The sequence below is a fragment of the Neolamprologus brichardi genome, chromosome 4, assembly GCF_056152115.1.
Source record: "Neolamprologus brichardi isolate AB-2024 chromosome 4, ASM5615211v1, whole genome shotgun sequence".
Classification (NCBI taxonomy): domain Eukaryota; kingdom Metazoa; phylum Chordata; class Actinopteri; order Cichliformes; family Cichlidae; genus Neolamprologus; species Neolamprologus brichardi.
In genome coordinates, this window is record NC_142107.1 from 15,432,459 (window position 1) to 15,459,048 (window position 26,590).

Below are 26,590 nucleotides of genomic sequence, written 5' to 3' on the forward strand. Positions count from 1 at the left end.
ATCTGCCAAATTCAGCATTTATTTATATTCAGCAGGTGTTCGTGTTTCTGTTCTGCATACGCTTTGAGTAAGACACATACAGCAAGTGGAAGCTGAAGCACGAGTTCCAAGACATCTGTCCTGCCACAGTTATGTGTATTACAAACTGTCAGCATCAGACGTGTCTGCTTAAATGGGAGCTTTTCCTGCTGAGAGCTCTCAACATGTATTTGAAGGAAAGTACTGCAAGGACTGCAGGCTAATGGAGAATGAGGAATCTACCATGAGGCATGTCTAGTGCTAAGCATTAGTCCAGAGTGATACCACCACCAGCTGAGTCACCAAATGCTTAAATACTACTGCTGTTCCCCTTGGGAACATAGAAAAATGCTGAATAGTGAAGCATATTGTTCTGACTCATAATCTTGGAGAGAAACTCCACTGCTGACTTCTGGACATGACATGATTGGGCCTTCTGGTGCTTGTCTGGACTGTGAAGCCCCCTGGAGGCACAGGCATTTTTCGTGGCCAAATGAAACTGATTCCCTTTATCCATCATTAACAGTGTTGGATGTATTCTCAGCTGACGCAGCCTATACTAGAGACCAAATTCATATTACCAAAACAAAACCTGTATCTTCTTCTCTATATCTACTGCGAAAAAATGCTGTTTTCCTATACACTTTCTGCATAGCTGAAAAGGGCTTTATGAATGCTTTGTTCGTGGTAGAAAAGCCTGAATAAATTACCATGTGTCAAAAATTAACTGCTGAGTTTTTAAAGAGTGGTATTCATAAAAGAATACATAATTAATCAACACACTAACAATAGCCTATTATGAAGATAATGGAATTTAAGTAAACAAACCAACCACAATGATTTTCAAGAATAAAACAGTTACGGATTTTTATTTTTTGTTTGAATTTTTAATGCTTTTGTTTTCAGTTTTGTTATATTTCAGTTTCCAGTGTGGATTTGTTTGTCTCAGTTCAGCTTTTGTTGTTTCAAGTGTCAAGTTTGACTTTTTATTTATTTCAGTATTAGTTTTTGTTTCCCTTTTGTTATTTGTTATTTGAGACACTTTGTTGCTTTATGAACTGGTAATTCTAACTAAAATGAGCATATTTAAATTATAAACCATATTTCACTAGTTTATCTTTCAGACATATTTTGTTGGGACATTTTTGAGAAAATGTACATGCATAAATTAGACTCTTAAATAAATTAGATATGCATTTTTATTGTGCTGTTTATAATTGTCTGTTGTCTTTTTAAAATCTAGATATTTAATACTACATTTTAATTAGATCAATTACCAAAAAACATCCGTTATGCACCTCATGCTGAGGAGCAGGGACACTCGTTGCTCCACCCCCACCCTTCCGATTTACGTTGTAGTCATGGAGAATGCGTTCCCCTGTCGTCCAATCAGAAGCAGCGCTGGGGCCATGTGTGTATTGTTTAAACTGCTCAAATCAGCCAGAGTTTTCAGACCGAAAAAACTTCCAGCACCGAGTCATGGCGGCCGCAGTGTCAGTTAATACAGCTGCCAAAGATGAAAACACAGACTCGGGAAACAGTTTGGCTTCTCGTCCGCTTAATGAAAAATACGACCCCGCCGTGGACCAAGAAAACTGGATTCCCGGGGATCGCCGGTACCCCGAACTCGTGCAGAACGAAGAGGACGCGACGCCCGGACGCGAGTGTCAGCGAAAGGTCGACGAGGACTTGACATCACTGAGCCCCGAAGAGATCGAGAGCCGCTTGGAGAGAACTCGACGGGAGTTTTACAACAGGAGGAAAATTATTATAAAAAACTTGCCCTCTGACGTTAGCAATCAGGTATGAGTAGAAAGATTTAGGGGGTGAGGGTTTAATTGTTGGTCGGTTGGTTGGTTGATTGATGCTACCCTGTGGCTAACGCTAGCCTAGCTCCGTTAAACCTGCCATGCTATCAGTGTTAGCTTCACAGGCATTTAACTTATTAGCTTCACCTTTTATTTAGTTTTCGGTGTACTACATCTGCTAGTGGTTTAAAAGCCAAAACGCACAGATTATTGGTAATTAAAAACTATGCAAACAGTTCTATAGCTGGTTTGAGTTTATGTTGGTTAACTAACATGGCTCGCGTGTACTGACAAGTGGTCAAATAATCAATCATGGTCATTTGTGGCCTGTGTGACCCACCAGGCCGCTTTGCATTCGTGGTTGAATTTTACCATTTGGCCCGCCGAGCCGAACTGTGGTTCATAACCGGTATATGCGGGTTACATATGCAGTGAAGGTGGTTCATAAGTCCATTTGTTATTAACTCTGCCTGTAATTAACTCTTGATGCTACTTTTTTTTTTTCTTTTTTGGAACGTGCCTGACTCGTGGGGAGCGGTGGGCCTGCGGGCGGTACCATTGTTCACAGAGGGGGGGCTGGGGCAGTAGTGGGAGTTCGAGATGTGAGTTTCCCTATAACAAAAGGTGGAAGGCGTGGGGACAAAACGTTTCAGAAAATGCTAGGCAGCATCGCCATTTGTGTGAATAGGCAAAAGCTGGGCAGAACAATTTTTCCTACAACAATGAGGGAGTCATTCACCTCTCATCCCCCCCCAGCAGGTGCACTGATTTTCCCCCCACCCCCAGTGTATATCAACGAGCTAATTGGCTGAGAGGGGGTTGATTGAAATCTTCAATTAACCAACGACCTCCTAAAGTCAAATATTAATTATGTATTTAAACATCTGCAGTTAATCATTGTCTCTTTCTTTTTACAGGAGGTCCATGAGCTCTTGGGCAGCTATGATCTGAAGTACTGCTTTGTTGACAAGTACAAAGGCACAGGTAGGTCTAACTGCTCAGCCATGTTGGGCTGAGCAAGGCAATTTGGCAAGTTTGGCGTCTGCAAGTTGGAGGAGGTGGGGATCAGGATGCAACTGCTCTATTACGCCCCTTTTTAAAATTTAATCTGACAGTGAACTCTGTAGCAAACAAAAGTAAATTGGGCTCTCCAGATTTGGAGCATGCTTAGTTAATGACTTTCAATGGACATACTGAACATGAAAAGGGGTTCGGGAGAAAGCAGCCAGACCTCAATCAAAGACTTTGTTTTCATGGTGTGCCTTCTCTTGCACTTATCATTATCACACAGTTGCAGATCTCTCACGTTACATTGTTGTCAGTTCAAGTGCGATAAGATCGACGGGCTCCCCGTGTATGCGTTACCTCACATGCCCCTCGGTGTAATCTTCCACCTTGTCCAGCTAGAGTTGCTTGTTTTTAAATGTATAAAATGTAAAATATCAGATTAGAATATAAATTAATTAAATATCTATGCATTCCTGCAGTAATATTTCACTAGAAAATGGGTGACGATCATGATAATAGGCCAGAAAATTGTGGGAGCCAGATGGTATTTTCAGGGTATGCCTGGTATCCAGCAAGCTGCTATTGAAGAAAACCAGTGGCATTTAGATGGCTTTTTTTTTTTTTTTTTTTTTCCCTCATGCCTTTCAGACAAAACTGGAAAACTTTTTCACGCCTTCGGTTTCTTTTTCATAACATGGGTAACAAGATGTTGATTTCATTGTTGCTGGGCTGACAGGCATTGTAGTTTAAACGAGGGGTAAAGTTACACCAACACAAAGGATCCTGTGCGCTGATATTTTGCCACCAGAACTGTGTTTTAACAGCCTTGCTAGAGGCAAAAACGTCACGGGCAGAGTTTGCTCCCTGACACCTGCTGAGTACAAATAAATCTGACTTTATGCCACCTGAACAATGTCATTCCCTTGCCTTACACCAATTTGTTTCTCTCTTCTGTTTCCTGTCCCGTGTTACTCAAAGCATTTGTGACCCTACTTAATGGTGAACAAGCACAAAGTGCCATCAAAGAGTTCCACCAGCATGTGTTGCGGGACCGGGAGATCTCTGTGCAGCTGCAGCCGACAGATGCTCTGCTGTGCATCGCCAACCTGCCCCGCGCGTTCACGCAGCAGCAGTTTGAGGAACTGGTGCGCCCCTTCGGCAACCTGGAGCGTTGCTTCCTGGTGTACAGTGCCACCTCGGGGCATTCCAAGGGCTACGGTTTTGTGGAGTACATGAAGAAGGACTCTGCGGCCAGGGCCAAGTCGGAGCTCCTGGGGAAGCAGCTGGGCTCCCGTATGCTTTACGTCCACTGGACTGAGGTGGGCTCCCTCACATATCCACTGCTGCACTCCAAATGCCTGTGCGTGGACCGCCTGCCTCAGAGCCTGCTGACAGCCCAAGACCTCCGCAGTGCCCTGGCTGACACCCACACGCCAGTTTTCTGCCAGGTCAGATTTTTACTGCACACAAGCCCAAAACTCCAAGTGAATGATTTCAGAGGTCTACAACATACTGATTGCACACAGCAGGGATCATTAACTTTTTTGTCATTTCTTTGTGTGGCTATTGTTTTATACAGCAAATGCCCACATTAATAAAAGTTTTGTGCTTTAAAAGCTGCTAAAATCCATCACAAAGTTGTAAAATTGTCCCTGAAGGTGTGCAAAATGACTTTAAAGGGCTGCATTACCGAGTCATTCTGTGAAACTGCAATCCATATTTGATCTTTCACCTTTACCCCAGTTTTCCTGTGGCCACTCAAAGTTACTATAGCAATAGCAACTGTTGGTTTCTATGGTGATGACCACCTGACACCCCCAGGTGGTGTCATTCAGCAGGTTTTTTTCTGGAATGGGAGAGAGCGGTGTCCTTTTGAGCAGGACACTCACAGTCGTAGTTTTCTGTTGTTTCCAGACTGAACAGCCATAATAATTAGGAGCCATGTGATGGTTTTAATAGGAAACTGTGACATCACAGCAGATTTATCAAATTCATAAAGCCAGACGGTTGCATCATGGTAACAGAGGAGTACCACTAAAAACGACACAAAGCCATATATAGTGATTGATGTGATTAATGGGCCTTAAAATGTAATTAAACACTTTAAGAAACAGATTCTGATCTGGGACTTTAGAGATGCAAATTTCAGTGGGTTATTTGAAATTTGCCAAACCATAAATGAAAGCAAAGGGTGCTGGCAACTAGTAGCATTCCTAATCAAAATTCACTGAGTGAAATGACCCATAAGTATCCAGGTGGCAGCCATAGTAAGTGCTTTTTGAAGAGTCTTAGTACTCCACAAATTTCCAAAGTGCTTCCTTCTCATGTCTTCTCTTGCCACCTTTTAGAATAGGATACACTGAAACTTCCTTTATGAAAAGAAAGGAGACAACACCATCCCCCATTGAGAACTTTGATGAAAACAATCACCAGGAGTGTCACCTGGTGCAGATACTATAAAATGTTAATTAGAAAAGTGTTTTCCATTTCGTGTCATATCGTGCTAATTTGTTCCTAACTAAGAGACTCTTAAACCAGCAGGTGAACTACAAACATCACACTGCTATGATAAAACTCGCTTCTCATCCATTAGTTGCTGCCTTAAGAGCATATATTAGGGCTGTGCGATATGACCAAAATCTCATATCCCGATATAAGAATTCTATCGTCCTGATAACGATATAAATCACAAAAAACATTTTCTGTAAGTTCTGTGAATCTCGGGCAGCTCGACTTGCGTGAAATGTTTCCAGCTGCGCGTCCTTTACCCGGAGTCGAGTGTTTTAACCGATGCATGAAACTATACATTTTTAGACATAAGTTGTAACGGCCGCCGTTTTCTTTGTATTTATTACACGGCGTGCCTGTTCTAACGTTTGAGTCTAAGGTTTATTTTTTAGCACCTGGCGGCTCTTTTTTACTTATCATCCGTAAATAATCTGCTCTTTCACGTGATTCAGTTTATTTTGAAAAGTTTCAACAGGATCTTGAGCTTTATTGTGAAAGGTTTATGTGGATTATAAACAAGTGGACACGCGAAGATGTTATCGTCGCTGTTGCTAACGACAACGCATAAAAACAGGCGCTTGCTCGTCAGTAGTGTGGTTATATAAAATATAAGAGAAAGAGAGAACTTTAAGAAATTAATATAGCCACTACAGTGACCATCAGAACGATGAAAAAATATTGCCGTAAACATTTTATTTTGCGACACCGCACCAAAATGAAACGATAGATGTTTTTATATCGTCATCCGATATATATCGTTATATCCAACAGCCCTAGCGTATATAGATTTTAAAAAGGCTTTATATATCAGGATTGAATCATGTTAAAATAATTATCGTGAGCTGTGTAAAAGCTTCACCCAATTCAGTTTTTGTGTTGCTTCTATTTTTCTTTATCAATTCACCTTGATCTTTCCTTGACCTAATGATATTTTCCATTCAGGCCTGGGGAAATTATGTAGATTGTTTAAGCTCAGCAGCAGCCTGAGACACAATTTTGGTGCTGTAGCCATCTTGACAGTTATTCGAAGCTCCTATCTTAATGAATGGGGAAAGATCCATAACTTTTGGTTGAGTGCTCACCAGGTATATATAAAATTGCTGCTTTTTTATTTTTATAAACATGTTCAAAATTTGCCATTCTAATTCACTACATGGAAACAGTTGGACACGCAATCTTTACGTTTTTGCTACAATAACAAACAAAACAAAGTAGCGATATCTGCCACTGCACGGTTGCATGTTTAGCATGTAGCACTTCTCACGTAAATCTCAGCTCAGAATTCACCAAATGCTGCGATGGGTGTTTTGTGAAGCAAGTCTTGCCCCTCAGTAGCAGCCTCCAACACCACCAGGCAGTTAATTTTTAAACGATGCGTTTCAGCGGTCACCAGGATGTAAAAATTGCATATGTAGACTCACCACTGCAACCTCGAACATTTAAATTCTGTCAGCTTTTCCTGAAAATGAGGTTTTAAAGAGCTTATACTACTGCTGTTTCAGAATTCTGAGTGAGTGCTGTTTCTCTCTGTGGTAATCCTGAGTTTTTATTAACAACTATAAATTCCATGATATTTTTTTCCCATCTTTCTCTCCAAATTTGTGCTAAAATATGTAATCACTGAGGGTGTAAGTGAAAAACACTTGGCTTCCACTCTCTGTGTGTGCATCTTATTCATTGGCTGCAGGGTTTTTGGGTTTTTTGTTTTTCTCTATATGCTTAAAAAATTGCTTCTCTCTCTTTTTTTTTTTTTTTTTTGTCCTCAATTTTTCTCTCCTTTCTCCACAGTTGGCTCAGGGACAAGATGGAAGTTTCCGGCGTTTTGCAGTGCTGGAGTTTGCCACTGCAGAGATGGCCGAGGAAGCACAGCGACTCACAGATGGCAGACTGCTGGGTGGGACACATATCAGGGTGTCCTTCTGTGCCCCGGGTCCTCCTGGAAGAAGCATGTTGGCTGCTCTGATTGCTGCGCAAACCATGGTACTGTATTCCAATCTACAGTCTTTGCTTGAGCCCTTAAGACATAACATGCCTTTGAGTTTGATATACCTGCAGTGATGGAACGAGTTACAAAATGCATCAGGTTTTCATTTTTCGGTGAGTCTGTGCTTATGTGTGAGAGAGCTGGCCCCACCCTTGACCCAATGCTCCAAGAGAGATGTGTCTTCTGGGCATCATAGAAAAAAAAATTCCTTTGATGTACATGTTACTGTTCAGGGCAGTTGCCAAACTAAGCTGGCCTTCCTTTTTTTGGTTCATAATGATGATTGTGCAGTCGTAACGTTGCCTGTGCCTTTTCCATTAGAGCTGTGCTGTTAATTGAATTATGGAGATGAAACGCTGATTATGCTCCCTTTTTTTTTTTTCTCATGTAATATTTCCTGCTTTTCTTTTGCTTTTCAGTACATCGCCTTCCTGTGCTGTAAAAGCTGTAATCCACTCCCTGCCAGGCTGGCAGTATTGGTTTAGCTCACCATTTATTAATTTGGATAACAATTAAAGTTTTCCCCAAGTTTAATAAATTTGTTTTTCGAGGGAAATCATGTGAAACAATCATCATCTCAGTATTAACATACCTCCCCCCTCCCCCCCCCCCCCCCCCCCCCCCCTCCCAAACTGCATAATTGAGCAGCCCAACCGCTCAAGTCTGATTTAGTTGCATGCATTCGTACTAGTGCTGTAGTAAAAATTATGTTACTGGGCACGACTTGGAAGCATTGCAGTTATAACTCTCACAGAGGAGCTGGCTCATCACAGGATTTCAGATTAATGGAAAAAATCTTTTGGTTATTTGTTGGTCTTGTTCTGAGTCTTCGCTTTGTTTCCTTCCTCTCAAGGCTGTAAACAGGGGTAAAGGACTCCTCCCCGATCCGACAGCCATGCAGATACTCACAGGCCTCAGCAACCCCGCCGCCCTCAAGATGCTGCTCAACCCACTGACACAGGGACATAAACAAGGTGAGGAGCCATGAGCTGCTTTTAATCTGTTTTATTGCTATTATTCGTTCTCCTGCGGTGGATCTTAATCTTTGTCGATGCGCAGGCCTCCTCGGTGCGGCCCCCGCCATACCGCCACTGCTTGCCAACCCCGCTCTCACGGCCGCCCTGCTCCAGCTGCTCCTTCAGAACCAGGCCAAGGCTCAGCAGGTACCGCTGCCTTTTCCATCTTTGCTCCGTCATGTTCTTCCCTGCTTTTGCTTCCTGCCCGTTTTTGATTCGTCCTCTCCTACTCACAGACTTTGTTCCCCACTCTGTTCTGTCCCTCTTTACCATTAGCAAGCCCTTCTGGGAAATCCTCTTCTGTGGGCTCAGGTGCTACACAATAAAGAAAACCCTCTAGTGCCTTGTGTGAGTGATAACGGTTTTATGGTTGGCCATCAGTGTGTGTGTGTGAGTTGGAGCTGAAGTTAGATGGATTCTGGCCCTTTCTTCTTTTTATGTGAATGCTGATAGAAAACCTATTGCCTGGGTGGGTAAGCTCTTGCTAGGAAAGTGAGGGTTTTTTTGTGCGTGTATGTGTGGAGTGTTCCTTCGAGTGGTGCTGAGTAATGCGGTAGATGTACTATTATGCTGTGTGCCAGAATTGTAAAGGTACATCCTGTAAGGACATAATTTCATATACAGCAAGTAAACTTGCTGAATACATGTGTTTTAAGTTCTTCGTCGCCTTGATGTTGCAGTGCGGCTGAGTGACCCTGTTGTGACTGAACCTTTTTTCCCCCTTTTTTTTTTTTTTTTTTTTTTTTTCCCCTCTTGGTCAGCAGCCGGGACTTATTGGGGAGAATCCTCTGGCCTCTCTGCCTGTCCAGCAGGGAGTCCATCTGCTCGGAGACCTGCCCCAAGGTTTGGCATCAGTGCACTCCAGCCGTGGCTCCTTCAGCCACAGACTGCATGTCTGCTTTTGATGATAAACATCTGCATTGCCATTAGCCTGTCCATCAGGCGTCCTACTCTTTACATTACTTATGTTACCCAAATTAAAACGGAATGCATATCTAATTTCCACTGAAAAGCTTGAAGGAGAAGATTAAAAATGAAATGTGTGATTGTTGTTGGATTGTCATTTACACTGAAGTCTCTAATCACTATAGGTGGTATTGTCCCTGGACTGGCTCTTCAGACCGATCCTCTGCCCCCCTTGAAGCCAGTGCCACGTGGCAGAACTCTTTCAAGGGATCAGGAGTCCCCCACGTCGGCTTGTCCCTTCCCCCAGACCTCCTCTCCGACCCTGCCGGGGATCTCTATGCCCCTGCTGGGTGGCATGATCGGGGCAGATGGCCTCACAGCACAAGGGGTGAGTTCCCAAGTAATTCCCTTTTTAAAATGCCTTCAGTCCTTCAACTGCTTTTTTCCCTCTTCATTCTCATTCCTCATTCTGTGCAGGAAATGTAAAAATAAGCTATCTTTTTTCTTTTTAAACTTCATGTCAGGTTTCCATACTAGGAGATCCTGCAAAAGATGCAAACCTTCCCCAGAGTCCCTTTCTCAATGTCAGCAACGTGTTTTCCTCAGGTGAGGTGCTGCTTTTTTTGCTGTGCTCGCATGAGCGGCAAAGATTTTATCTACTTTTACAGTCTGTTCTTGTTTGCTGCTTCAACTGAGAGATTGTTGGATGCATCAAGGATATATTTGTATACTGTGCATCTCCTCCAGGAGGAAGCTGCAGACCTCACCCTTACAGAAGGCGGCCTACACTGAGTAACGTGTCCAACCAGAGCATGCAACCGAATTACAACCTGCGTTACCAGGATTCCTACAGCCCTGAGTACCCCCCACTCCATCGGGTAGCTATGAATCATTGCTGCTCAGACTCCTGATTTTTAAATGTGTATTCTTTCCACATCGATGGGTCGTGTGTTTTTTGTTTTTCCTTGTCTTCCTTACTCCTCTAGTCATTGTGACCTGTTGAATTTACTGTATAGCGCTTGGCTGCTCATTTAGTGGTTTTATGACACGATCTGGTCTGATGCCATCTGGTGTCTCTCCTCAGGATCCCCTTGCCCACTTGTATGAACAGCAGGAGAATCTTGATGCCGGGGCCTTGGCAGGATTCGGTCAGCAGGTAGTGCTTTGTCAACTGTTTCAAAGCTGACTTGAGGACATTTGTAGTGTCAGTAAATTAAATGCACACCTCCCTGTAGTAACATAGCTGTGAACTTGTCTGTCTCTGCAGGCCTCTCATTGCGCTGAATACAGTGAGCGGTTCCCCCCCTACAGTTACCCTCCAAGCCCACCTCTGTCCTCATATTTCAGCTCAGGGTCTGAGAGCTCCGGTAATGGGAGCCTTCCCACCCCCCAGCTCAACAGGGTAAGCAAAAGCTTTGCATTGATTTTTGTTTTTTGATATATGAAGGATTGATTATTTGTCAGTGCAAGAATACTGAGGATAGCACTAGAAGGGAATAAATAAATAAATAAAATAAAAATAAAATAGTGGAGGGCTAGGTGCCAAGAATAAGTCTGTGTTCAATAATTAATGTTCCACTGTGAGTGCTTGAGTTGAAGTCAGATGATGGGTGGTTGTTTGTCTTTAGGCTGTGGGAATGCCTCCTGTGAGCCACACCACCAACTACCCTGCAGGTGTGGAGAATGTTATGAAGGTAATTTATAGGCTTCCATGTTATTGTTTCACATCATTTTTCTTTTTGAAGTTTCTCTTTTGATTTTTAACTACCCCCCCCCCCCCCCCCCCTTCTCTTTCTTGTAATTATAGACTCCCATCGGTAGCCAAAAGCGCACGTTCTCCCGGCTGATCCCGTCTCCCGAGCCGAGCCCTGAAGGCAGTTACGTGGGCCAGCACTCCCAAGGCCTCGGCGGTCACTACGCAGACTCCTATCTTAAGCGTAAGCGTATATTCTGAGTACAGCTGTAACGAGTAGCCATTCAGCAGCCAGGATGGAGTAGCATCTTCTCTCCCATATTCTCCAATGGACTCAGTAACTTGGTGGTCCTCGGATTTATTGTCCCATATGCTCGTGTGAGTGACCTCTGGAGGCTGCAGAGTAGTGCAGTCTGTTTGTCACTCTGTGGAAAAACCTGCATGTTCAATTTTTTTTTCTTTTTTGTATATATGATTTTACTGTGTTTTGTACATTTCAGTTTTAAATTTTTATTTGCCTGAACTTCCTGTTGAAAACCTTGTAAATTAAGGAGAAAAAGTGGTTCATTAGTAAATGCAATCTTTTTTTTTCTTGAGCTTTTTTTTTTTGAATTCCTGTGAGTGTGGTATATCAGCAGATCTGCAGTTTGGCCACTTTCAATGGTAACTAGCGGCTGCTTTTAAAAAATAAAAAAAGATTTAACATCTCACCAAAGTGATGCTGTCCACAGTTTCAGGCAAAGGGACTTGCATAGTGTAAGAACAAGCTTTATAGGCTCTTTGTGGGAGAAGAGAAAAAAAAAAGCCTACCATATTCCATGTAAAAAGTTCATGAGTTTGTATAATGAGATGGTGTTATGGTGTCTTGTTTTCCCCCTTCCTACCACACAGTTGTAAATTTTGCTTTATAACATTTCTGGTTTCAAACATTTCCTAATTGTTAACCTGCAGCTTTTCATCCACCAGTGATGGTTGTGTGGTGTTATGAGGCGAAGCTTTTTACCAATCTGGGATGCTTCCTGAGCCTAAACTTTTCCACGTTGTTTTGTCTTTCTAACCACACCCTCCAGCCTGTTCATGGAGTCTGTTCTCTACACTGGTTGTTGAGTGATGCACTTGGAGGGCACAGGTCATGTGTTCTCACCTGTATAAAAATGCCATCTCAAGTCCCCTCTCACTCATGTATGTCCAGGAGTCGACGTATTTTCTGTGTTTATGTGAGTTCTGTGTTGCCATGTTTACATTTTTGAATGTTTTATAAAACTGTGAACGCTGCCCCACCCCTTGAAGGGTGGGGGCAGGTGCAGATAGCGCTGCATGCCATCTCTCCAGCTGCCAGCAGATCGTGCATGAATACAGGAGCGGTTCGGTGTTCTCAGTGAGGGGCTCAACTGTGAGTCGAACCGGCTTCTCCCGACGAGCACACGGCAGCTGGAACGATGGACAGAGCCTCTGTTTAGTTTTCAGATGATATTGGGGGTTCAGTATGTCTTTGGAGATACTGCTGGAAGCTTGTGGCAGGTGATTGGTCAGTGACATGATTGTTCTTGTATTAATATTTTTATTTAATTTTTTTAAAAGAATAATTATCTGGTTGACGGTTTGATTGTGAAAACCCATTACCTCTGACTTCTGCTAGGAAATGCAGCTACACTTGAGCCTTAACTGTGTTTTCTGTGATCTCATCCTGCCCTGTGTTGGCTTCCATCTACATTTACAATTTGTTTATTTGCTGTGTAAATAGTTAAAGATTCCCCTCCTCCCTTTTCTTGAGTCCAGAAACACTTGTTTTCCTTAATGACACCTGCCTCTGGTTCTGGTGTTTTTTGAATCTTTGCTGCTCGGTGTTTTCATTTTTTATTTTTTTTATTTTAATTTTTTTGGAAGTGAACAGAGTGGCAACACAGCAGACCGCTCATGTTGTGTATGGACCAAGAGATGCAGCTGTACTGTATGATCATCACTCATTTTGATTGGATTTTTTTTTTTAAAAACTGCTGTCCTCTCATCTGTACCACCATGATTGTCTCTGTATGCGTGTGTGTGTGTGTGTGTGATGTGCGCAAGTAAATGTTATTTAAACTCACCACTTTCTCTGAACTCTTTTTGAATTGTGTCTAAATGTGAAGCCTTACTTGGATCGAATGGCTGTCTATGTTTTGCTCTTACGTTTAACCTCATAGGCTAGATCTCCATTAGTTAACTTCAGCGTTTTAATGTAGCTGTCATTCACAGCTTAATTTTACAGCTAGTTTTAATGAAACTTCTACCCTATAATCCAGAAATCTTGATTATAGAATGCACCTGATAATTGTTGTGTAGAGGTTGTTAATATAAATTTACTATTAGAATACGATTTTATTTAGGCTTTAAACAGACGTGTCACCTAAGAAATCTTGGGGCTTTTGCTGAATATAATTGAAAGTTTTGAAAAGGGGTGCAGCATTTGGTGTCTATTGGTGACAAGAGGGACAGCCAAGATGGGTTTTTAAGATGTCTTCCCCCATGAGGTATTTGGGCTTTCTTACGGTTTGCATTAGTTGTGCTAAAAGGTCAAAGGTGCCCTACAGACATTTAATACATCAATCTGTCACCCAAACGCATACGCTCCGCTCCCGTATGGTAAGAGACTTCTGACAGGACTATCTTCAAACACCTGTGGGAAGTTATTTTCTCATCTTAAAGCCATAAAAAGTGTATGTGTAGAAACGACCAGTCAAACTTCATAAAAATGATGACCTAAAAGCAGTCTCTAAGAAAAGCTTCTCTCCCTTGGAAGTGTTTCTTCTGCCGCTGTTGGCCTGTTCCTTAGATTTCAGTTCTGGAGCTGCGGTTGAATAGTCCAAAAAGGACAACGTGCCTCTTTCGCCTCATGCTTTTTTCTTTTTTTTTTTCAAATTTTATTTAATTTTATTTAATTTTTTTCCCCCTCAAGCTCAGTGAAAAATATCACAAGGATTTATAAGGACTCAAGAAAAGGGAAGCATTGTGTGTAGAGAGGTCATCTAAACTGCTGATTTAAAAATGTTGTTATAAAGGTTGGAATTTAACAAAAAAACAACTCTCATCAATCAAATCACGCTCTTGTTAATTTTTCCTGCTGCAGAGATGATCCAGCAAAGTTGTTAAAATTTTGTGTTTTCTGATAGGTTTTTGTATTTCATTTTGACCTTTTTTTTTTTTTTTTTAAATTTTGAATTTAGTTTAGTTTCATTATTTCCAGACAAGATTTTATTTCAGTTTAGTTTTTGTTTGACTTTTTGAAAGCGGTTGACTGAGCCGTGTAGATATCCAGAGTCTAAATAAACACGTCTATCAATGACTCATCAGGCAAGTTGTCACCAAACTAACAGATATTAAAACTAACGATCTTTCCTCTACATTTTTATTTTATTTTGGTTTTTGAAATCCATAAAATAGTTTCTTCAGAAGTCTACTTTAAAAAAATAAATAAATAAATGCAGCAACAAATATAAGTAATGCAAAGTGAATCATGGCAAACCTTAAACACACTGATGTGTTAACATAATCTGGATTCAGAGAGTTTCTATAAATCTACATTCTTCATCAAAACAAGGAGCAGATTTCATTACAGCGGCGTGATGTTCGGAGTCACTGACACTTCAGAACACATCAGCAGGTTATTCACACGAAATGGAAAATAGAAATACACATTTGCACCCCTGTGATGGCTGCACCTGCAGACACGCAGCTAACAAGTCGGTAACCCCATGAGCCAACACTTACACAGCAATTTTAGAGTGATCTTAATTCCATAAATATTACACACAGACACATAAATCAGCAAAGTTCTTGAGTTTGCATGCCATGGCAAGATTTATTTGGCACTGTTGAAGTACATTGTGCGCAATACAAATACGTAGATTTAGTTCAGTTTCATATGTTCAGCTATGTTAAATTCTCTTATTTTATTCATTATTAATCTCTTTCTCTGGTTTTGCCAGTGCTGGAGCGTCCGTTTGGCTGCTGAGGCCTGCTGGCATCACGGGGAGCAAAAGATGTGCTCTTGAAGGCAGCTTTACATACAGGAAGTGCCATCTGGGCCATGCCAAACACTGCTCATAGTCAGAGGCATGATTAAGTCATTCATCTTAAATATGTTGTCTGTTTTAACTCCCGAGTTAGTATTTGGTTATGTTTGGATTTGGTTATTATTCATTTAAAGTAATTATTAAACTGACTATTGGTTTTGTTTCTTCAATATTAAATCATTTGTTAGTATTTGCTCCCTCTTGTGTATAAAACTGGTTTGATAAGCCAGTAGTTTAGTCCCTTTTGTCAGCTTAGTTTTTGGATCTGTTGAGTGGTTAGGTTTCTTTTCCTGTTGACTTTATTATTTTAGTTCTGTTCAAAAGGGCCCGTTATTATTAGATGACTTTTGTATAACTTATTCTTTGCATTTTTGGATCATTAAAACCCGTTTTTTCTCAAAATTGTCCTCATGTGTAACCGTCTCAGTCCCTCACAGTCAAGTTGCCAGGTTTGTCGATCGTTTTCATGGATGGTCTAGTTATTTTCTTTCATAAAGAATGGTCCACTATATCCTGTTAAGTGGAGTGAATAAGCTTTCTTTTGTATTTAGAGAATTCAACTAGCTCTTATTATGACTGTTATGCAGATACTTCCGTGTCACTTCACTCTGGAACGCTCCTAAGCTAAACTATTTGACTGCATTCCAGCATTGTTTGAGTGCCCTTTCTCTCTTTAGCTGCGGACACACTGAAAGTGATTCACGGCGACCATAGAAAGTCCATCATATTTGGCAACTTCAAGCAACTACGTGCAAAATAACTGCTGGTGACGTCAACTGAGCAGGACCCACTGTAAACTTTCAGGCAAGTGACTAAAGAAACGATGAGTGAAGAACACTACTAAGTTTATTTGTTAGAGGGTCACCTAGGCGACCGGAGTTTGGAATGTCCACAAGTTTCCAGCTATCAGCTTAAAAGCAATGAGCGAATCGCTGCCAGTGTGCACGCAGCTTTATGGTTTATTCATGCCAAACACAGCATTAAGAGACACATGCTAAAGCAAAATTGTATTTCGTGCCACTTGATTGCATACGGTGTCTATGCAAAAATGCATATTGACACTAGGAGCTATATTTGCATGAATAACCTGAGGTCATCACGAGTGAACACAGTATTATAATCATCTGGTAAAATTGCAAAACAAGACATAAGTAACCGAGTGGTGTCAGTTGCTAGTCTTATTGAAGTATTATTGAATTTAACACAATATTCATTTTGTAAATTTTGGTCACTGGGCATCCGAATGAAAAAGGAGGATATGTTTTTAAAAAGGGTTTAGTTTAGGGCAGGTCTGCACAGTGATTATCCTCCTTTATATCCGTTTCTCAGTCAGATCCACCTCTCGATCATCATATCCAATTCCAAAATGGCAAGATAGCGACAGCTTGAGCCTTCATAAATATACCTCACTAACCAATGGGTGACATCATATTGGCTATGTCCACCTTCTATTTACAGTCTGTGTTTGCCAGTGAATTAGATTAGTTCAGCGTTAGAAATTTAACATTTTGACTTTGACATATGAGCATTTACATTACTAAAAATCTCATAAGCCAACTTACATGCCCGAGATAAAAGGTTAAGAACTCCTTCACAGTTCTAAGCAGCATGAATTGACATACTGGTTATATTTCATTCCAGTTATATTTAAGTAATGAACCAGAACCTAGAAGTGCGTCGTTTCAATCAGCAGTGATTACACACACAGCCAGCTGATGTTTTGCTTCATTGGCTCAGTAATCAACCGTAAAGAGTACGCGTCTGCACACAGATTTTGAGGAATGGGTGTGGTAGACAGAAAACCCGGAGCAAACAAAAGGAAACATGCTTCAAAGCATCTGGAAACCTTCAACAAAACCTCTCTTTGTTTGTTGCCCTCTCTCACATGGGAAAAAACAAGGCTTTTAACCTTAACTCGTATCTTATGATGTATACAATCCTTAATAACTGATAACCAAACCCGCCTCAGCTGTTATCACTGAGGTGCCTTTGCCCTTTGCCGTGAATCTCATTTACATCTTGTTAACGGGGAGATACAGGGCCACTTCTAATGTGCTCTATCAGTGCTGTATTGCTGTGAATGTGACCTGTGTGAATGTTAAGCAGGTTGCTGCCAGGAGGATAATTTGTGCTCCCTGGATGGATAATTACTGAACAACAAACAGGTTGTCAAAAACTAAAAACAACTGAAGAAATGTGTCAAACTGAGATCTGATTAGACAGCTTCATACTAAAAGGGGACCTATTATGCTCATTTCCAACACCATAGTCTTATAGTTAAACTCTATTAGATTAGGCTGGCATAAATCACAGTCCAATATAATCCTTATTCATCTCATACTGGGCCTTGGTGCAGCTCCTTTAATTTCATCTGCTGTCTGAAACAAGCTGGTTTAGCACCCTTCAAGCTAAATTTTGTGTGATTGGTTGCTCCTCGCACAGGGGGTTTCAACAGCAGGAAGATGACACATAAAGAAACATCACAGAGAACCAAAGACAGCCAAATTCAGTGCTTTTTAGCACTCAGGAATTACCTGTACATACACCGACCTCATTATTTGAAACTCTGGCCATTTTCTAATATGAGCATCCAATGCTGTAACCATATAGCTCATTGGACACCTTCCTAGTTTGCTTTCCACAGCCTTAATTCCATGCTTTAATGTTTTTTATACCAAATTATGACACTACAATCCGAGACTCATCAGACCAAGCAATGTTGTTCCAATCTTCTGTTGTCCTATTATAATGAGTCTATGTAAACTGAAGCCTTGGTTTTAGTTTAACATGTCGTGCATTCAGAGATGCTCTTCTACCTTAGTTATAACGTGTGATTTTTTGAATTACTGTTGCCTTCTTATCAGCTCGAAGCTGCCGGTTATTCTCCCCTAACCTCTGATACCACACAGGCATTTTCACCAAGCGAACTGCTGTATATTTTCTCTTTTTCAAACCATTCTCTGTAAACCCTGGAGATGGATGTGCAGGAAAATCCCAGGAGATCAGCAGTTTCTGAAACACTCAGACCTGCCTGTCTGGCTCCAAAAACCATGCTGCATTCAAGGTCACTTAAATCATAGGGCTTTTTTTCCCCAAGTTGCACAATTTGAACTTCTGCAGGTTGTTTTGACCATGTCTATATGCCCGAATGCACTGAGTTGCTGTCATATGATTGGTTGATTAGATATTTTGCATTAAAAAGGTGTACCACCAAGGTGGACAGTGAGTGTGTATGTAACAGAAGTCAGGAAAAGCAGGTGATGCATAAAGGAACAACTTGAAATGTCAGATGTGTTTTGTAGGCCCGGTTTCCTCAGAATACTCAGCAAGTGATGGCAGGTCAATATAAATCTTATCAGGCAGAAATGAAAAGCTCGAAGTCGTCCACCCAGTTGATTGGTTGTGTGGTGCTGCAAAAGCCCTTTGCATTGAAGTCCCTCACCCTTCAGACTGAGGTGCTAAGAGGCAAGAGGTGGTTCTTTTTCTCTCAGCAGCCATCAGCATGAAAGGTTTTGATTAGCTGTTTTTCTGGTGGGCCCACTGAGCCTGGAGGAGTGGAGCTGTTGATGGAGCGCTCCTCTGACGGGTAAAAACACAGTTAGCCATCAAACTCTTTTTTTTTCTTTTTACCAATGATATTGTTCATGACACTTCCCAGAGAGAGGGTTTTTTTTTTTGGTAGACATTGGATCTGTCATGGCATGTCACTTAAATAAGACTGAGGAAGAAATACTGCTATTTTTATCATCAATCTGTAAGGGACAATGGAAATGAGAATATTGTGAAAGAAAGATGGGTAGTTTTCCACCACTATTGTGCTCCCCTCCTCCAGCCTCTGGGTTTATTTCTGCGATATTTATCTGTAATGCTTCTGGCGCCGCTGAATTGCGTTTCTCATACCTGCAGCCAGTCTACCCAGAGTTCTCAGAGGGATCCGCTGAGGCTCGGTGGACGCTGTGTCAGACACATTTAGATTTCTGCCTTTCATATTTCCACCCACACAGCTACCCTGCACAGTTGCTGGTGAATGCTGGCGAATGCTGCTGAAACCTGCGATTTTCCCAAATACATACAAGAAGGAGAGAGAGCACTGAAGACAGACCAAAAGCAGCATCATTCCTAACAAATCGCAACGATGAAAATAATGAAAAAGTTATATACGACTGCTGTAGAACCAAAAATGTAACTGCTGTCTCATTATATTGCCAGTGTCCATTAAATAAGGGTTTTTCAGTGATTGCATTTAAATGTACATTGTAATTTACTTGTGCATTAAAAAATGCATTAAATTCACATTTACAGAGTCTTTTTTTTCCTGCTTTATTCAAGATACCAGCAGCAAAGTGTAATAAAATAGGGTCTGTCACAGGAGCTGTTTATAGCAGGATTAGTCATAGAAAGCAGCCCACTCCCCCCACCCCCCCACAACATTCAGTCTATAAAGCACAAGAACACATCAGTAGACCAGCAGAAAGCGACTAGAACAGGGGGAAATCCATTCAGTTTGAACGCTGCTCGTGCTTATACAGCCAAACAAGATTACCATATAGAAGATGTTTTAAAGTGCAAACACGCATCCTTATCCCCTCTGACATGAGCTCAGGTATTGTTATGCTCTTCATTTTCATCTTCCCCATTCTGTCCTCTATGTATCTCTACATTATCGCAGCACTACACAATTAGATAACCACTTCAGGTTATGGGAAATAAAAGCCGTGTTCCCAGTGCTGTGTTATTGTCTAGAAACAACACACTTGATTTAAAAAAAAAAAAAAGAACAGAAATGCTTCATTTCTATTTTTCTTGGACTTATAAGTAGTCAGGCTCATTTTGTGGTCCAGAGATACTTCAGATTGCTTTTATTAAACTTCTCCAGTGCATAAAAGTGATTCAGACATTGGCTAAAAACTCATTTATTCAAGAAGTATTGCCTGTCCTCTCTCCTCTCGTTGAATCATATACCATGTCCCGTAACGTGCTCCTCAACATTAATGGCTTACGCTTTTATCTCAAGCACAGCTTTCCTTTATCTTATTTTTTTCAAGCCACCATTAGTCTCTTACATTTTCACACCTGGACTGTGAGATATTGTTAGAACGCTGTATCTCTGACCGCTGCCGTCTCCATTTCTCTACAGCCGAAGTGTATTTTTCCATTCAGCCCATTAACACCATTGAAATTATTCATCATTTCCTAATTCAAAAGCAGCATGTCTTTAAAGGCTTAATCTAAAATTTAAAACACAGGACTGTTTGACATTTTTTTTAACATCTTATAATGACTGACACCAGATAATTACTAGATGCATGCAAACTGGTGCTTTTAAATGCTTATTTTTGGCTACTTGAAAACCATTTTTCTTTCCTGCCCTTATCTTTGTGTGCATGAATAATTTATGTGCTTATAAAAACAAAATTTGCACCTTTTCCTTGGTAACCATGAATAATATATTGGACAGCAGTGACCGGGAAAGTGCATTCAAGGAACATGTATGTGTGAAGAAATTTTTTTTCTATGGTAGCGCTACAAGGAGTCACTTTGAGAGAGGGGTCTCTCGGAGGTCACTGACTGGTGATGACTTACTGTTAGGGCATATGTGTAAGGACGTAATGATTCAGTGCCTGTCCGGAGACATCACGGGTAGACAGAGCTCCAGTTTATTTAATCACAGGAGAAAGACTTTGCATAGTTAGCGTGCCTTCTTTACCCGGTAAGCTCTCCTACCAACAGCTAGATCAGTAATTTGCTGGAAAATGACAGAATTTTCTTTTTAGTTTTACGTCTGCACATCACCACAGTGGATTTTAAATTACAGACTCCCCCATTTTAAGAGACTCCAAATTGAATGGGCAAACCAACATCATTTTAAATTTAAGGACTGTTTTTCAGTATTTGGAAATCTTCTGCAAAGATTGCCTGACGTCTAAAACTCAGAAAAGTCACTAAACGCTGTGTTTTTTTGCCTTCCTGCTTGTTTGTGTATCTTTCTGCATTCATTTTTGTATTTAATGACTGGAAAGCATATTCTGTTGAACTGAGATTGACTTGTAACAGGCTTGTCCACTGAAGAACATCCCATTTCTTTCCCTGAGAAATTCTTGGGTTGCTTTTGCAATATGCTTTGGGGTCATTATCCATTTGCACTGTGAAGCTCTATCCAATCAGTTGTGCACCCTTTGTCTGCATCTGAGTGTGTAACCAGTTAACAACATGAACCTGAAGCTACAGTTTAAATCAGCGGTCCCCAACCCCTGGGCCACGGACCGTTTGCTACTGGGTGTGAAATTTATGGTTTTCAGGGGTTATATCAATTTTTATCGTTATTTTTTAATCGTTTTTATCGTTAACTCAGTTTCCCTGGATATTTTTCCATGTGTTATGAATAGATCTTCTTTTTTTTTTTGGTACCTGTCCTGGTTTTATTTTGTTGTATTTATCTGGAACACCTTAAAATCTCTACAGTAATTCTATTTTAGAAACATCAACAGGTAGAAACGAGGGCTACAAGCGTGATGGTGTTTGTTGCCTGTTCAAATTGAGGGTCTAAGTGCTGGGCTGAGGTCATCATACACTCAGATTTACCATCACTCTGGGTCCTGGGTTAGATTTGCGTTATTATGTTAGCATGCTGTCTGTCCAGATGCTTGCAAAGAGCTGAAGTTGTGTTAGCATAATGCAGTTGTTTCTGTCCTACATGCAGTTTTCACTTCATCATTGCACTCCTGTCCTTTTAAGCAATGCAAAATAACTCCTCAACAGCTCCAACATTTTCCTTCTGCCACACATGAACTGAAATCAGCTCATTGTAGTACAAGTGCAAACATGTTTGTGTGATTTGTAGATAACCAAAGAACCTTTTAAGCCCAATAAATGGTATAATTGTAACTGTAATGCAATTACTGAATTTATTACATTACTGGGTTACTGAAAAATGTAATGTCATTACAGTGCATTACACTCAGCACTGCTGACAATGATGTCCCTGCCTCTTCGAGAGTGTTCTTGACTTTGTTAGATGTTGTTAAATTGTTTTTATTGACCATGGAAATATTTCTGTCATTATTAATTTTAGTTGTCTTCTGTTCTGTTTCAGGACTTTTAGCGTTGTTGTTGAGCTGGCCAGTGCCTTCCTGGGGTGGGAGGGTGGGGGTGTGTGTGTGTGTGTGAGGGGAAGGTTCAGTGTAATGATACACTGCCTCACTTACACTGCGTCTCATTGGGCTTCATATTTAAAATCAAAATGAAAGCTATAGAATTTACAAAGAAATAACAAGGGAACAAGCTTCACTCAGTCATGAAACTGCTTGCCAGTCAGCTGTCTAATTAATTTAAAGCCTCTAAAAGTGGGGGACTGTGTATAAAAATGAAGCTAAACTATGGATGATTTGTAATCATTCATCTACCTGCTTCCTGGCGGTTTCTCTGCCAGTATATGCTTTAATTTTGTTTTCCCATGCTATCAAACTCAATTCTGACATCTTTACTCTAGTCCAATCATATTCTTGTTGGACTCACAGGAGCCAACCTGCTTCCAATCTGTGTATTTTAAATCTCAGTGCTCTTCTGGCACCACTAATGTCTAGACTCTGGGCGGATCTGCCCTAACACCGATCGCTGCAGAGATCACATAATGCTGTGATGGATCATCAAAGTCTAATCACCAAATAGCTTAATTGAAATCCGTTTTTCAATAAATCACTTTCATTTTTTTTTTCAATTGATCCTTTGCTGTAATTCCTGAACAATTAATTCAAAAGTTTAGTAAAATAACTTAAATTAAAGCTGAAAGTCTGTAGGTCAATAACATATTGATTTACAAAAGCGACCTAGAAATACCTCCCAAAATTCAAGATTCATTTTTTTACTCAGCCACACAAATAAAATTATTCAATAAGACTTTACATTTCTTTTAAACCCAAAAAGAAATGATGCAACATAGAAGTGCAACCTTAATGTGACAATAAATACAACATAGCAGAAACAGCTCCCACAGTAATAGAACCAGCAGCTGTTAGATTTTAGTATCAAGCGACCTTGTGATAGTTTAGTGTAACTAGTGCAATGTAAATATGACAGAATTCAACATGGATCATTATGAGATGAAACTGTAAAATAACTAGGTGCATGGTAAACACATCAGAATGTACACCTACTGAAATAAATTAGCAAGTAGATTTATGACACACTGCTCCGTGACACTCAACACAAAAAGGTTCAGACATTATTCATAGTGCGTGTTAACACAGTCATTGGACTACATACTAAACTTAAAAGGCGGAAACAATGTATTGATCCAATACCAGTGCTGGCATCAATACTGTCGATGTTTGGATCAATCCGTCCACCTCTAACGTCCTCTTCTCTGTCCAAGGTCTTCACATGGTGAGTTGTGCTACTTTACTTTAACTAGTTTGTTTAGATTATTATATATTAGGCACAAAACTTAACACAGTTTAAGAAGTTTTTTTTTAAAATGTTTTCTCTGTTTTACAGTAAACATTGTCATTATTTTTCTTTTGGTAAATCTTTGCTGAAATGAGGCCTACATGGTAAAAAAAAATGTCATTATACAGATGCTAATACAGAGAAGAGCTCAATGTCTTTCATTTATTGGGAAAGCAAACTACACATGATTACAATTGCTACAGACAGAATATCGATTTAGTCAAAGCTGATAAAAACTTTTTGATGTTGCCCCAAAAGTTAGTTTTCAGAAGCCTCCTCCCCTAGAAGTTGCACCCCTACCATTATTTTTTGCTCCTGCAGAATTCTTTTTGAGTGTATGAGTGCCATATCTCCATCCATCTGTATAATATCTCCGGCGGTTTTGCCAGAATATTAGCTCCACCATTCACACAAGCAACAGGATAAAATCCAGACCGACTGTGTCAGACATTTAAATTGACATACACCTCGGTTGTGTAACTTGCAATGCATGTGTGGCAATGTTAAAGTAAACAGCAAATGCTACCCTTCAGAGTCCAATTAAAATCTTTTAATCACCCCAAATTTAAAGATGCTGTAATTGCATCCCATCATCCCCTCCATTCACTTTAGAAAGAGAGGAACATTTTCATTGTTGTCCATCCTGTTTTAATTCTTTTTATTATAGTATCCCTCTGTTCAGCACTTTGGCTGACACTTGATGTCTTTTAAATGTGCTATATAAATAAAGAGGACTTGACTTGACTTGCCTATTAGTCCAAATACTCATACAAAGATGGCATCCTTGTAACATGTACACAGACTAATGTGGGATACACATGAAGGACTTTCAGCATGGGATGTGGCTATATTGCTGTAGGCTACTCTCCACAGGTTAGTTAGCTGCAATAAGCTTTTCTGTGTAGGACATCTGTTCACGAGTAAACCTGCTCTCACAAGATTTCCACACCAGTATGAAGCTCGGTCTTTCTGACACTCCAGTCACCACTAAAGAGCCTGGATGTCATTAGCAGGAGCTCTTAGTAGCTCTAAAATCTAGTTATCACGTCATTTGAGGTCTCAGTAGTCCGCAGCTTGTCCCTAAAGTGAGACACTGCCTCTCCTCCCTCACACAGCATTAAATCTTTCCCTCCTTTGCATTCAGCTGGATGGACATTTCAGTCAGATCTCATTGATATGGAGTGAAAAAAAACCCACACTTGCTAAGTGAAAATGAAGCGACAAGTTTTGTCTTATGCTGCTGCTGCTGCTTTTGTGCACATCTCTCACTTATGAATGACTGTGCTTTTTTTTATGTTGTTCAAAGTGCGGAGGATTGCTGCAGCTCTACTCCAACGTTAGCTTTGAATCAGCATGAGCACACGAGCCTTTACACAAATGAATGCAGCACGGACAAGAGGACAATCTGCCTCCGCCGCTGCACCTCCACAGAAAAAGACAACCTCAAGTTATTTCAGGAATCATTTCAACACTTGGTATAAATGGCCCGACAGTGTTCTGAAACACTGTTACATATCACTGCAGGTAGACCAGGTCTGAGCTACCTTTCATCCCATCTGCTGATCTCTTTCTCACACACAGCTGCATTCCAGCACGTTCCGCTTGCTTTCCATCAGCCTACATATGTGTAAGCACAAACCCAGGCACACACATGCAGGCACACGCATATTTGCAGTCAGAGTATTGCTCACTGTCAGAAAAGAGGTGTGAATTAATATTTCATGGCCCTCCACTGGCAGAAAGTCAATCCATTTCCCAGCATTCCCATATGCTTGATGTGTAGGCTCCATGCGGACCAGAGGTCATACAGACTGAAGATGGTCTTTCTCCTGGACGCACAGGATTCATTGCCTCCTCTAATTGGCCCAAAACCGATAAACTGCCCTCAAGTTCATTTTAAGCACATGCCTACATCCTGTGCACATGCACCAACATTAAAATCCAAACAGAAGAAATGCATTACGTGCTCTACATTCCCACAGACTGCACAACCAGCCGACGCACTGACTAAATAAGAGTGCATGGCATTTCAATTATTCCTCACAATCTGAATATATATATAACATGGACAGCCATTTGGCCAGGCTAGTCATAATAAATCAGATGGGCGCTAAATGAAGTGTGCAGCTGACGCAAGCAAGAGGAGAATTCTTTTCTCCACGCCACAATGGAGAGCTCCAGGCTGCACTGTGGTCTGTGGTCACTGTGTGATCCAATTTATCCCCCTCTCATGACTTTTTTAAATTTTGAGAACTTAATGATCTGACACAGTAGTTCCATTTTTAGGCTCTTTAGTTTCTTTTTACTTTATTTTGTATTCAAATATTACTGGCGTCTGAAATGTCATTCTCAAGGGATGCAATGAAAATATGCCAGCAACCCAATGAAAAATATAAACTTGGCCATATTTCCATGGAGTGCCTGCCTTTTTCAAAATGTATGTATTTTATTTTCTTCTCAGAGCGCTGGACGGATGAAGGTCATGCAGCTAAAGTCCTACGAATGTATTAAAAGCAAAAAGAACTGTGTTTTTCCTTCGTATTTGGCCAAGGCCTTCAAGATTAAATTAAAGAGAGTTTCTTTTGTCAGCATGCAGGAATTTAAATCAGGACTCCTGGAGTCCTCTGCGTGCTCATTTGCATTCTGATGAAGCGAATGAATCACACGTTAAATTGTGCTGAAACTTGTTTTTCAGGGAGGAATTCCGAAATGGGTATTTCAACTCGACTGCAAAAATTGTTAATTTTATTTTGAAAGGTGTTTCCCAGATAAACAATACTCTAATCTGTGATTCTGATAAACAGTCTGATGTTGCTCTTTTCTGAACCCTTCCTGACAAACAACATTTTTTTTCACGTAGTATTTCTGGATCCAGTTACAACCAGATCATCCTTCTTTTTTCTTCCTTTTTTACCCCCTATCTATTCATTTTTAAGGACATGGACTACAGCCGATTGTTTTCTTTCAAGGAAACAGCACCGAGTGTACTTTAGTGCAGCTGCCCTTAGAGAAAGCAATCAGTCTTTTATCAGTAATCACTTTTGAAATACATATCTTGTAGTTTTAGCAGGGAAGACAGAAAGAATAAGATCAGACCTCTAATAAAGAGGTGTGTAATACAAAGATGCTATATGTACATTAGATATAAGGTC

General features: G+C 40.7%; 1 protein-coding gene across 3 annotated transcripts; it reads left to right on the forward strand.

Annotated features, from left to right (window-relative positions):
- Nucleotides 1-1,386: 1,386 nt before the first annotated feature.
- On the forward strand, nt 1,387-15,378 carry raver1 (ribonucleoprotein, PTB-binding 1). Of its 3 annotated transcripts, none has more exons than XM_087839898.1 (15): nt 1,387-1,821; nt 2,744-2,810; nt 3,813-4,282; nt 7,131-7,322; nt 8,180-8,300; nt 8,386-8,489; nt 9,104-9,185; nt 9,434-9,636; nt 9,773-9,854; nt 9,996-10,126; nt 10,333-10,404; nt 10,516-10,650; nt 10,877-10,942; nt 11,056-11,185; nt 14,907-15,378. In XM_087839898.1, the coding sequence occupies exons 1-15, from the start codon at nt 1,387-1,389 to the stop codon at nt 14,930-14,932; spliced, it is 2,316 nt and encodes a 771-aa protein (XP_087696024.1). In that variant the 3' UTR covers nt 14,933-15,378. The 3 variants fall into 3 exon arrangements, with proteins under 3 accessions (XP_087696024.1, XP_087696025.1, XP_087696026.1); XM_087839899.1 differs by having other exon boundaries at nt 1,421-1,821; nt 9,107-9,185; XM_087839900.1 differs by lacking the exon at nt 14,907-15,378 and having other exon boundaries at nt 1,421-1,821; nt 9,107-9,185; nt 11,056-14,047.
- The last annotated feature ends 11,212 nt before the right edge of the window (nt 15,379-26,590 follow it).

Excerpts from the sequence above, each read along its gene's own strand:
- raver1 (XM_087839898.1), top strand. The coding sequence starts at position 1,387 with ATGCGTTCCCCTGTCGTCCAATCAGAAGCAGCGCTGGGGCCATGTGTG. Across the intron at positions 8,301-8,385 it reads GACACAGGGACATAAACAAG|GCCTCCTCGGTGCGGCCCCC; the intron begins GTGAGGAGCCAT and ends GTCGATGCGCAG. Across the intron at positions 10,943-11,055 it reads GTGTGGAGAATGTTATGAAG|ACTCCCATCGGTAGCCAAAA; the intron begins GTAATTTATAGG and ends TTGTAATTATAG.